This window comes from Hypanus sabinus, chromosome 16, assembly GCF_030144855.1.
Source record: "Hypanus sabinus isolate sHypSab1 chromosome 16, sHypSab1.hap1, whole genome shotgun sequence".
NCBI classification, from domain to species: Eukaryota; Metazoa; Chordata; class Chondrichthyes; order Myliobatiformes; family Dasyatidae; genus Hypanus; species Hypanus sabinus.
The window spans coordinates 23,821,565-23,835,226 of record NC_082721.1 but is presented as its reverse complement, the minus strand read 5'-3'; the positions used below and the strand labels follow the sequence as shown (position 1 = coordinate 23,835,226).

General features: G+C 38.5%; 1 protein-coding gene across 2 annotated transcripts in view; it reads right to left on the bottom strand.

Annotated features, from left to right (window-relative positions):
- Window positions 1-13,662, bottom strand: part of LOC132406081 (insulin receptor-like) — a 217,360-nt gene that overhangs the window by 23,116 nt on the left and 180,582 nt on the right. Inside the window, exons 11-14 of one of the 2 annotated variants that reach the window (XM_059991287.1) lie at window positions 9,359-9,394; window positions 4,992-5,266; window positions 4,008-4,147; window positions 70-235 (exon numbers count right to left, since the gene is read on the bottom strand). In XM_059991287.1, the coding sequence (XP_059847270.1) occupies window positions 70-235; window positions 4,008-4,147; window positions 4,992-5,266; window positions 9,359-9,394 (617 nt within the window). The remainder of the gene's footprint in view (window positions 1-69; window positions 236-4,007; window positions 4,148-4,991; window positions 5,267-9,358; window positions 9,395-13,662) is intronic. The other variant, XM_059991288.1, reaches the window with a different exon arrangement.

Sequence of the window (13,662 nt, the reverse complement as noted above, 5' to 3'; positions counted from 1 at the left end):
CAACACTCAAAAGCAGAGTTTGAGTTGCTATTGTATTCAGGCCCACTGATCTTTCCTGAGAAAACTCACTTGTGATTGTATCTTGAATACAGAAAGAGATTGCCTCCGTCCAAGAACCATTTCCAGCCAGTGATGTAGCTCGTATTTTCACAGTATAGTTCCCAGGATGGTGCACTTTCAATCTGCAGCCTTGCTCAGCGAGGTATCTTTTACGAGACACACAATGCTGCACTTCCTGCACCAACAATCATAATTAAGCATCAGTTCTCAAGGAAATGGAAAACAATTGTTTTTAAAATACTCACTGTAACTGTCTAACCGACTATATTTTCTTGCGGTCAAAACAGACACTACCAGCTGTTTAGGTCAGTAAGTAGTCTCGATGGGAGGGACGTCACGTGATGACTTAGGATCGAGACATGGAAATCCAGCTCTCCCATAAAAAAACAGTAAAATAATGTTTAAGTAAAGAAAAGTTAGTAAATACTTTTTTTTAAATTACTTATAAATTACTCAGGATTGTCTTAAGATATGTCTCCTAAACAGAAGCAGAAGAAAACTACTACTTTGAAGACAACACAAGTTGGAAAAGAATCAAGGCTGGCTGCCATGAAAGAGCCTCGGGCTCAGGTGCATTTTACCTCCGGCGATACAGAGCAGGAAACTACGGCAACATCAACCGTTTCCAAAAGAAAAGCAACAGGAATTGCGCATGCATGAAGGAAGGGGCATGTGCAAACACGAGCAACCCAACTACAAATCCCAGCTATGATTGGATCTGAAAGTGAAAGTGAATTTGAGGTGGAATCAGATTCTCTGGATAAATCAGACGAAGATGAAGAGACAAACAAAGAAGAGCAACAGGAAGAGGTTGGAGGTGATATTGGAGACAAAAAAAATCTTTGGTGCAAATAATGCATTAATTAAAAGCATTAAAAGTAATTAAAAAAGTATTAAAATATGAAGATTATGTTTGATAAAATGATGAAAAGACAGGACAAAATGGACAAGAAAATTAAAAACGGAAGAAACAACGGGAGACACCATTGATAGAGTGAATAAAATGGAAGATAATATTTCTGCATGGACATCAGAAAGAAAACGGTTGTTGGAAAAAGTGGATGTACTTGAAAATTTTAGCAGACAAAATAATATTAAGATTGTTGGACTTAAAGAAGGTGTAGAGGGAGAGGATCCAATAAATTTTTTTCAAAAATGGATTCCGGAAATTTTGGAAATGGAAGAAGGAACCCAGTTAATTGAAATTGAAAGGGCTCACACAGCCTTAAGGTCAAGACTTCAAGTTGATCAAAACCCATGATCAATCTTGATAAAATGTTTAAGATATCAAGATAAAGAAAAGATTCTGAAGGCGGCTGCCCAATGTGCCAGAAAGAGAAATGAGCCATTGATGATAGAAGGGAAAACAGTTCTTTTCTATCCTTATATAAGTTATGACCTTTTGAAGAGAAAGAAGGAATTTAACCCAGCAAAAAAAGTTTTATGGAAAAAGGGTTATAAATTTATATTGCGCCACCCGGCAACCCTGATAATTTTTTTGGATGACGGAAAAAGAAGATCTTTTACTGATTATCGGGATGCGGAAGAATTTGCACAAGAACTCCCAAATATTTGCTAACCACAGCCAAAGATTTAAAAGTGAAACTGATAAAAGATGAAGACAGGGACAGTGAATGGAGTTGATGGATGTTTAAGGACAGAAGAATATTTAAATATATTCTTAATTATATCATACAGGGGGTGAAAGGTAAAAATTTGAGAAATATTAATTGAGAGTAGTGATATTATTTTTTCTTCTTTTATATATACTTTTTTATGTTATGGGGGAGCTGGGGGAACTTCAGATCGATTGCTATGGGGTTCACGTGTGTAATCATGGCGATTACCATGACCTGTACAACGGAGGTGGGTAATGTTGTGTTTTTTTTATTCACATTAGTAGGGGGTATTTTGTTATTTTTTTCTCTTTATAATTTATTTTTCTTAATCTTTCTTTCTTTGCCTGGACAATCGGTGGGGGAGGGGGGGAAGAGACACCTAGCAACACGGAGAATTTTAAAAAGATTCCCCAAGGTACTACGAAAGTTGAAAATTTAGGTATTACTATAGATTGGAGTAACCATGTTAAAAATAATGACTAATTTACTTAATTTTTAAAGTTTTAATGTTAATAGGCTTAATGGACCGGTGAAAAGAAAAAGAATTTTAACATACATTAAGAAAATGAAAATAGATATAGCTTTTAGCTGCATTCCACTTGAAAAAAATTACTTATAACTTAAGAGATAAATGTGAAATATTTCTGGAAATTTGGCGTCCTTATTTACAAAAGATAGGATTAAATATATAGGTGCTCCGAAGATAAAATTATTGGTTATTTGGGGAAATATATATATATATATATATATATATATATATATATATATATATATATATATATATATGTATACACACACATACATACACTAAAGCTATTATGAACTCCATAGAGCATGTGGGGATTTTCCGATATCCAGGCATTCTTTTTTCCCCCTTTTTTTTCTCTTTCTACAGGGATATGTTAGGGGGGAGGGGTTAAGGGGAGGGGGGGGAAGGGTTGATAATTTTTTTTCCTTCTGTAACCATTTGAAAACTCAATAAAAAAATTTATTTAAAAAAGGTCTCAATGATTACCATACAAGCTTTCACTTATTGTTTAATTTCTTACTATCATGAATATCAGAAAACTGATACTTAAAAGTTTAGGTTTAGAATTTAGAATAGAAATTGCATATGGAAATAAAATGAAACAATGTAGTTGCTGGACTTGCCAGTAGGCAGTGTGGTGGAGCTGAGATTCTAAAACATTTCTGAAAACTTTCCAGCCATAAAGTAACACAGTAACAGTCATAGAGTTTGGCCTACCCCATCCATGCTAAGCAAGGTGCCTTCTTGAGTTAGTCCCGTTTGTCTACATTTGGCCAGTATCCCTCTAAACCTTTCCCAGCCATGAAATTATCTAAATGTCTTTTAAAAATTGTAACTGTACCTGCTTCTATGATTTCCTCTGGCAGCACCTTCCATATACCCAAATGCATAAAATGCATCCCTCAGATCCCTTTTAAATCTTTCCCTTCTCACCTCAAACATCTTAAACATATGCCTTCTAGTTTTGACTCCTTTCTCTGGGAGACAGACCATGAGCATCCACTTCCACAAGGTCATCCCTATGTCTCTTTCGATTCAGGGAAAATAAACCCAGACTAATTAATCTCTTTTTATAACTCAAGCTGTCCAGTCCCAGCAAAGTTCTTGTGTATCTTTTTTTTGCATCCTTGCTAGCTTAATCACACTCTGTCTATAGTATGGTGACCAGAACTACACAGACTATTCTAAGCACAGTCTCACCAATATCTCATACAGTGTAAACGTGACATAAATTCTTATACCAAATGCCTTACACATTCTTCAAACCTTTTCTATCTATGTTACAACTTCTAGGGAACTATGTACCTGTACCATAGAACATTACAGCACAGAAACAGGCCTTTTGGCCCTTCTTGGCTGTGCCAAACCATTTTTCTGCCTACTCCCACTGACCTGCACCTGGGCCATATCCCTCCAAACCCCTCTCATCCACATACCTGTCCAAGTTTTTCTTAAATGTCAAAAGTGAGCCCGCATTCACCACTATAGAACCATAGAACATTACAGCACAGTCCCTTGGTCTCTATTCTACAACACTCCCTAAGGCCCTGTCTGTTACTGTTAAGTCTTGCCATGGTTTAATTTCTCAAATGTATCACCATACTTGGTGTAACTTAAATTCTGCCATTTCTTTGCCCACTTTTCCAGTAGATCTAGATCCTATTGCAACCTTAGACAACCTTTCTCAATGTCCACATTACCACCAACGTTGGTGCCATCCACTGGTATCTCATCACAAAAAAGATGACAGTGTACACAATATAATTATGCAACAATAATTCAAAATGAGTTATACTCACTTCAGAGTCCACAAGACGCTTGTAATTTACTTCATACAACACAATAAGACCATTTGGATTCTTTGGCTCATCCCATTTAATATGAACCACTTTATCGACAACCTTGGTTGTGATTGGACCCACAATGTCATCAGCATTTGCTGTTGGACAAACCAAAAGATCTTACTTCAAATGAACAACCATTTTATTAATTAGATAAATAACGATCTCTCATCAAGTTAATCTCAAAAAGCAATTTCAATCTTTTTAACAATTTAGAGGGAAAAAAAGGATTGGTGTTTCTTTGGCACCAGTTGCATCTCTTTCAGGATATTCAAAGCACTTCACAAAATACTTCTGAAGTGCACATGAGTGTGCACACAGGATGGTCACACCAACAATTGTTTAATACCAAGACCAGGGCTGGTGAACCTTTCTGAGGATGTGTCACCAAATTGGTGATAATCTTCTAAAAACTCTCTTGCATGCCATGGAAATTTTGATTATCACTGCTTAATGACTTAGTAACAAGAATTCTGGGTGTTTTTAAGGAAAAAGGATGAGTCCTGCTGTCCATTCATATGTATTCCTTTTTTATCAATAAAAGCATAACAGAGGCAGATCAAAATAAATGAGCATTTTAGAAAACCTGTTCAAAAATTTTCATATTAATCTTTGAAAAAGACTGAAAAATACCTTTATTGTAACCATTTACTATTCAACGACTGATGAGTACACCAGGTCTGCACTCCTTCGATCTTCTCAGATTAATGGTACTGATTAGTTTTTTTCAACATTCCTCAGTCAACTTTGCTGTCAATAGCCTTACTGGAGTTACAATCTCTATGATGGTTTGATACTCTGACTTCTCCGACCCTCAACTCCATCAGTATTTTATTGATAAACAAGAATGTCAATGATTGCATCCGTGAGTGCAATTCTATGCATCATCTACTATCAATTGTACAGAAAGCATACGAAATGGATAATTTATTTCCTTCCTACCTTCAGGCATAGTCCGTGCACTAACGTAAGCTGCAACACTGCATCCTACATTTTTTGCGTCATGGTTGCATGCATGAATTTCAATTCGGTATCCTGAAAAATGATGCAAGTTGGAGATCACCAGAGACTCCTTCATCCACACTTCCTCTGATAACACTGGATACTCTTCCTCGAATGATCTTGTTGCTGATGCATTAGCAATGGGAGTAGGTGTAGTCAATTCTAGAATGCTGCTGTTTGACAGGGCTCCCAGTTCCCTGCGCTTCCGTGAAGGTCTAAAATCAAGAATGACAGTCAATTAGTAAATGGCTGTTAGATTAAAAATGCACGAAGCCGTAACTGAGAGTGCTTGGAATATTTTTGAAAAAATTATTCAGTTATACTTGGAATGCAGGCATTGCTGAAAAGGTTTGTATTTATTGTCCTCATTTTCATTAAGTTTGTGAAAATGGAAGAGCTTCGAGGGAACTTCAGAGGGCCACTAAAAATTTACCACACCACAGGTATACTGAAGTCACACCTTAACTAGATCAGTTAAGAATAGCTTTGCTCCTCAATGGACAATTGTGAAGAACACTGTCCTTATTTGAACACTGTGATACTTTTACTGACAATAGTTATTTTGCTTCCCATTTGGTTTAACAGAACTCAACTTCTGAAACTGTCATGGTGGGATCTGAACTATTACTCTCGGCATTCCCTGTCTCCAGCTATGGATAACAATCAAGTCAGGTATCCAGCATATTATCACATCTGGAAAAATATAGGACACCATCCATTTTTTGGGGAACAGGCAGAGAACAACTGGGGGATAGTCTCTACTCTGTTTAATTGACACTGGACTACTTATGAAATAGCACTCATGGCTTTGAGGCTGTGTACTCACTTTTGTGAACTTCATTTCTGAATGTTACTTGCTCACTTTTATTGTTTGCACTAATGTTTTCTGCACATTGGGTGTCTGACAGTCTTTTTAAAAAATGGGTTCTCTTGGGTTTGTTTTGTGGCTGACTGTAAGGAGATGAATCTCAAGGTTGTATATAGTATACATTGATAATAATTGTACTTTGAACTCAAATGACTTGATGTCTGAAGGATGGAGGCAATGCAAGGACACAGCCTCCCAACTGTTTTCATTTTTATCCTGCAGGTCGCACAAAGAATATGGATACAAGGATCTTGTGCTGCAGTTTCTCAATCACTGCCCTAATCCATGACGTTTAAAACAAAGATTGTATCAAAGTATGTTACCAGTGAACTTGACTTGCACAAACTCATTCCACATCACCAGCCACTTCTATTCATTTTTAATTGCTGTTAACTTGCCCCTTTCAGGATGCCAGGCAGTGCCATTACTGCAGCTGTGCTGCGTCAATGAGGGGACTTCCAGCAAGTGAAAACACAATAGCAAAGATGCAAGAGCATGAGTGGAAAAAAGCGGCACATTAAAGCCATTATACCCTGCAACAACTTAACCTGGCAAAAGTGATAATGGTCAAGTAATCCAATTGGATGAATAATATACTCATATCCAAACACTCTGTACCAAGAACACAGTAGCCTGGATATTTAAAATGTTTAGAGCAGTTTTTGTACCCATGTTAAAGTGCTATAGGGTATAGATAAAACCAGGTCACAAATATGCATTGCAAAGTTACTTCACTGATGCAGCGTGCTCTTAAAACATAAAATAACTGGATGCCCAGTCTGTACTCAAATTTCGAAATCAAAAAAATACTTGAAAATGTTACTTGCTCAAGGATTATCAGTTGTATATACACATTAGGCAATGTGGTATTAACCTTAAGAGACAGCTGTGAACTTCATCAGTCTCAATAGATAAGCATCCAGCTCAGTGAGGAATTGGGCAGCAAATAGCTCAAGATACCATATTTAATCACCAGCAATTGAATGAGTTCAGGTTTATCAAGGGCATGGATGTTGGTTGGTGGTTTTGAGGGTGCAGGGAGAGAAGGAGAATGAAAAACCAATGAAAGACCCTACTCACAAATGCTAACCAGTATTACTTAGCTTATAAACTCCAGGATTGCGGACTAGGGAGATGGGAAGCAGTATTATTTTTGATTGTCCAATCACAAATCACCATTCCAGAAAACAATTTTCAGTCTGTTTGCTTCATATCGGGAGCCTTCAAGTTAGAAACACAACAAACTTTCAAACACTGACTGAACCATGCCTGAAGACAATGCCAATCAAAAGAATGTAAATCTAACTCAGTCCTCCAATACACCAGGGTACAGAACCTAAGAGTAATCAGCACATAAAATTCCATTCATCAATGGATAAGGGAACTGCTTAAAGTTACATAATTTCTCATCATCAACTCTGAACTGTTTTTGGGACTGACAGCAACTGCTCCAATTCCACATGGATAAACTGTCCTTAACCAGCAATCTAAGATCACAAGATCAATCAAGTTATAGAAAGGACCAGGATTAAGCTGATTCTGTTCTACCATTCAGATAAAATCAGACTAATCTGACAGTTGGCCTCAACAATAATCCCTCAAAATCTATTAGCCGAATCTTCTATACAGAGCTTCCTCAGTTAATGAGGGACCCCTCATAATGCAAAAATTCACATTGAGGGAGGTGCAACAGGGCATAGCAGATGCCTTGCAAGATAAATCACAGCTTGTTAATCTCCTCCAAATAATAATGCAGCAAACTGTGTTTGTTTTAACAAGCTGAACCTTACAGATCAATCATCCACTGGTCACTGTTGTCAGATGCAGGAGGGCAAGTACTCAATAAAGGGCCTCCCCAACCAATTTTAAATAGTTTATTTCATAGATTTCCTATCAACCCAAACAAAAATAATACCAGTTTTCAGAGATTTCTGTGTTAACTGCCTCCAAATGTGCTTTCCTGTCCAGACATTTCAAATCTAATTTCCCAATGCACTTTAGCCAACTTTCCCTTCACGCCTAACTTAAGTTTACGACCCTAAGCTTTGGATATAGGCTTGTCACATTCAAACCGAATGTGAAATTCCAGCAGGTTATGATCACTCCTTTGCAAAAGATCCTTCTTTACGAGATCACTAATTAATCTTGGTCTAGCTAATTGGATTTAAAGTGGCCGGTCTCTGATAGGGTCCACCCCTATCAAGCAAACTTTCTCGAAAGCATTCCATTAACTGTTCATAACTTTGTTAATTTGACTTGCCAAATGATGAAATTATGAAAATTTCATCAGTTGTTGCATTACCGTCATTGGAAGCTCCCTTGACATTGATCCATTATAATCGTGTTTGGGGAACCGATACATTAATGAAGCAGCTCCCTTTTTCTCCGGTACTGATGATTCAATGCACTGCACCACTTTTTGAGCAATACATGCAAGTCTTTGATTCATTGCTAAGTTTCATATGTCTCAATAGTAATCCATGAATTATCTTTTTTTCATCTTTTTTTAAATAGCATGAGAAAAAGATGTACGTAGAACTATTAGAGGCTCAGTCTATAATGGGACCCAGGGACAAAGCTCTGTATGTGAGCTCACTATTTACCGCACTGTTCCGTTGATTTAAAAATGTCAATAGAATTTACAGATCATAAGGAACAAAATAAGTTATGGTGGAATATTTCAAAAACACTTGGTTTCAGTTCTGGATTTTGAAGAAATTGGCCAGCTTCAGTCACACTCCAGTGGGTTCAACTGTAAAGAGTGTCACGTCTGGATGGGATTGACATCTGCTGGCAAATTCCTACTACACCAATATCCTGCTTGCATTCAAAAACAATCAGCGGTGACATGGAAAAAACTGTATACTGGCAGGTATACATCCCAGCAACTATGAGAGGTGGAGAGAATTGTTGTGCATTTTAGTGGACGCCTGAGAAGGAAGCAGCAGAAAGAAACATCTTATGTTTAACAAAAATGTTAGGAATTTGTAGCAGATCATCAGCATCTGCAAAAAGAAAAAGTGGATGAGTATTTTGGTTACTGACCACGCATTGATATTAGGTCTACACCTCAAATATCAACACATCGTTTAAGAAGCTGAGGGACGCATTTGTGGCTTGAGAACATTGTGCATATTGGGAACTCCAATGTACAAATAATTCCAGCCTGAAGTTTTCATTGTTTAAAAGGGCAGTTAGCTCTGTAAATATCAGTGGCAAAAAACATTCACTGGTTATACTTGTGCAAAACACATGATTATTCACAGAATAAAAAGCAAAAGCATAATTAATCATTTTTCAGAGGGCTTTCCAGAGCAGTTATATAATTAGGCTTATTTCTTTTGATTTCCTTTTTATAAATTATTGACAATTAAAAACACGGCCACCTGCACATCACCCAGCATGATTTCAGAAGCACATAACTCAGGCACTCCCTTACCTACTGTCCTTAGTACCACTCTCTTGAGGTGTAGGTCTGCAAAAGTAAAACATCACTTTAAACGAGTTTTGTTTTGAAAATATGGGCTGGGGGTTTGATTCCTGGGTGATTAAAGACTGTTTTTATTGCATTATATTTTTATTATTATTATTTTTGCAATCAAGTACAAGAAGTTGGACTAAAAAACTTGTGCAAACATACTGCTCATCTACTAGCTTTTTTTTGTACTTTCTCAGAAACTTAAATTTGCATGGCCTTTCCGATTTCTAAAAATATGAAATTTCAGTATCCTTGCCCTGTAGTCACATTCTGCACCCTACCAAATCAAGCTAGTCTGAGCTATAATATAAGAAAAATACATTTGCTAAGAGCTAGAGATCAGGCAGTGAGGAAAAACAACTTTATCTTCTTAGCCATCTTCGTTTGACAAAATGGTTTTGTTTTATACATGTCCATAAGTAATTTTGCCCACAAGTAGGATAAATGTACAGAAATCATTCAAAATGGTAACCATATGTCCACAGTATTGTAATGACTGGCAGCAAAAGCAGGTAAGACTAGTAAAAAAAATCAATGACCAAGAGAGGCACAAAGAGATTGGTTCCACCATTCGTAAGAATGACCAAATGTACATACATTGGACTTTTGAATTTAATACAAAGGGAGCTTACTCAATTAAAGTTCCTCAATGGATGGCTAAACCTGAATGTTCGGGGGGGAGGGGAGTGAGTGGTGTGTGTGGTGTGTGTGTGTGTGTGTGTGTGTGTGTGTGTGTGTGGTGTGTGTGTGGTGTGTGTGTGGTGTGTGTGTGGTGTGTGTGTGGTGTGTGTGTGTGTGTGTGTGTGTGTGTGTGTGTGTGTGTGTGTGTGTGTGTGTGTGTGTGTGTGTGTGTGTGTGTGTGTGTGTGTGTGTGTGTGTGTGAGAGAGAGAGTGAGTGAGAGTATGTGAGAGAGAGAGAGAGAGAGAGAGAGAGAGAGAGAGAGAGAGAGGGGGGGAGAGAGAGATAGATAGATAGATTAATCTTAGATTGAGTTGAGGGGTTCAGGACTTATGAAGAGCAACCAATCTGTGTTTAAGCTAACCCAGTCTTGAGCTTTTGCTGTTATCATATGCCATACCTAGATTGAAAAGACACCTCAATATCACAGCCCAGTTCTTCTGTTTGTCCACTCTTAACCCAAGGCTTTCAGGATACATTGTGACTTCTGCCACAAAGGAGTTTATGGGCAACTGATACAAGGAAATGCCATTCAACCCCATTGGTCACACAATGCCCCATATTGTAAATATACGGCCTACTTTCTCTCCTGCTGAGTCTAAACCCCGGTAATTTTTCCCTACTCCTCTTCAGAATAGTTCAGCCCTCAGCTTGATGTCTCAACAGCACCCCTTCCAATCCAATCCCCAGATTCTGTCACTCACCTACACACTAGGAGCAATTTATTGTGGCCAATCAACCTACCACAATTCTTTGGAACAGGGCTGGAAATCCACATGACCACAGGGAGAACGTGCAAACTCAGCACAGACAGTACCCGAGGTCGGCATTGTAACCAGGTCTCTGACCCTGTGAGGCAGTGGTTTTACCAGCCGCGACACTCGGTCACTTTTGGGATTTTGGGAGGGTGGGGTGAGGAAAGGGACTTGGTTAGTTGCTTTGTTGTAATGAAGGGTCTCGGCCCGAAACGTTGACAGTGCTTCTCCTATAGATGCTGCCTGGCCTGCTGTGTTCCACCAGCATTTTGTGTGTGTTGTTTGGTTTGTTGCTATTGTTTTTCTGCTTGTTGTGTTCTGTGTTGTTTGCCGAGTGTTGTGAGCATGCTATGCTGGTGCTGGAAAGTGTGGTGACACTTGCGGGCTGCCCCCAGCACACCATAAAACCATATAACAATCACAGCATGGAAACAGGCCATCTCGGCCCTCCTAGTCCGTGCCGAACTCTTAATCTCACCTAGTCCCACCTACCCGCACTCAGCCCATAACCCTCCACTCCTTTCCTGTCCATATACCTATCCAATTTTACCTTAAATGACACAACTGAACTGGCCTCTACTACTTCTACAGGAAGCTCATTCCACACAGCTGTCACTCTCTGAGTAAAGAAATACCCCCTCGTGTTTCCCTTAAACTTCTGCCCCCAACTCTCAAATCATGTCCTCTCTTTTGAATCTCCCCTACTCTCAATGGAAACAGCCTATTCATGTCAACTCTATCTTAAAATTTTAAATACCTCGATCAAATCCCCCCTCAACCTTCTACGCTCCAATGAATAGAGACCTAACTTGTTCAACCTTTCTCTGTAACTTAAGTGCTGAAACCCAGGTAACATCCTAGTAAATCGTCTCTGCACTCTCTCTAATTTATTGATATCCTTCCTATAATTTGGTGACCAGAACTGTACACAATAACTGTACGCATCCTTTGGTGTGTTGGTTGTTAACATAAACAAGGCGTTTCACTGTATGGTTCAATGCACATATGATAAATAAATTTGAATCTAAATCTGAATAAACTTCTATGTTATAAAATTACAGATAGTTTCAACTAACTTAGAGAAGTCAACATTAGCAGACACAGGACAAGGTTAAGCATCACCATCACTGCTTCTACAATCAAATCCGCTCCCTGCATCATTTATCCAAGGAAGCTGTTAAACAGATCATCCTGCACCATCTTTATATGCAGTAATATTCAATTTTATCAATTGGCTGCTGAGTGAATTTACTTTGGAAGAGTGAAAGAGTAACCAGAAGGCTGGCGTCATTCAATGTTTGTAGTGAGATGCTGAAGATGTTCTATCGGTCAGTTGTGGAGAGCGCCCTCTTCTTTGTGGTGGCGTGCTGGGGAGGCAGCATTAAGAAGAAGGACACCTCACGTCTTAATAAGCTGGTAAGGAAGGTGGGTTTTGTTGTGGGCACAGAACTGGAGAGTATGACATCGGTGGCAGAGCGGAGGGCGCTGAGTAGGCTAAGGTCAATCATGGAAAACCCTGAACATCCTCTGCACAGCATCATCCAGACAGAGAAGCAGCTTCAGCGGCAGGTTGCTGTCAATGCAATGCTCCTCAGACAGGATGAAGAGATCATTACTCCCCAACACCATTCGGCTCTACAATTCAACCACCAGGGGCAAGACATGTTAAGTGCCGGGGTTAGGACTGAGCTTAAGTTATGACTCAATGCACTTTAGTAAACTATTTAAGAACTTTTTAAAAGCTATTTATTAATGCTTTTTGGGAGGGTGATTTTAGATGCATATCATATTTATACTGTTAAATACTGTATGTAATTAGTTTTGCTACAATAAGTGTATGGGACACTGGAAAAATGTTGAATTTCCCCTTGGGGATGAATAAAGTATCTATCTATCTATCAAATAATGTGATAGAATTTGGATAAGTGTTTTTTTTAGCCAATGATTTTATTTCTTCCCAGATTAGTCAGTAGTCAGAGTTATGCAACAGAGTCCTCCAGCCCAACTAATCTGTGCTGGTTAAGATGTACATCCCAGACAGTCCTTTTTTCCTTGTTTGGCCCATACTTCTCTAAACCTTTTCTATTCATACATCTGTCTAAATGTTTCTTGAACATAGCAGTTGTATCTACCTCTTCAGCTTCCTCTGGCTGCTTGTTCCACGTGCCCACCAATCTCTAGCTGAGTTGCCTCTATTATAGTAAACCTAAACCTCAAGCTTTCGACTCTCCTACCTTGGGAAAAAGATCATGACCATTTACCCAATCCATGCCCCTCATGATCTTATAAACTTCCATATGGTCACCACTCAGCTCCTACAGTCTAGAGAAAAAATGCCTCAGTTTGGCAGGCCTTTTCTTGTAAGTCAAACATTCTAGTCCCAGTAAAAAAAACACTCGGCATGCTTTAGCTACTAGCATACCCAGAGATGGCCAACAACATCCAACCTATAATTGCTTCAGGGCATGCAATAATGTAAAAAAAAATGTCATAGTAAGGGAGGTCATTGTTTATTGATCTCTCATTACAACCTTTTGGCTGTTGTTTAACTCACTGGCAAAACACAAGTTTAGCTTTAGAAAGCAAAAATGTGTTAGAAATACTTTGGGTTTCTATGCCCTCAGTCTATGGAGAAAAGGACTTAATACAGCTGAAAACTCAAAAAACAAGTCAACACATAAACTTGTACGCAAGTGCTTTGAATTTCTGCTGGTTTCCTAACACAAAGTGGATGCTGAGCGTGATAGAGTGGTCAAAGGAAATTTCCAGCACTGACTCTGACACCTTTATTGAAATAGGGTATTGATGGTGATTGATGGGTAAATAAAACT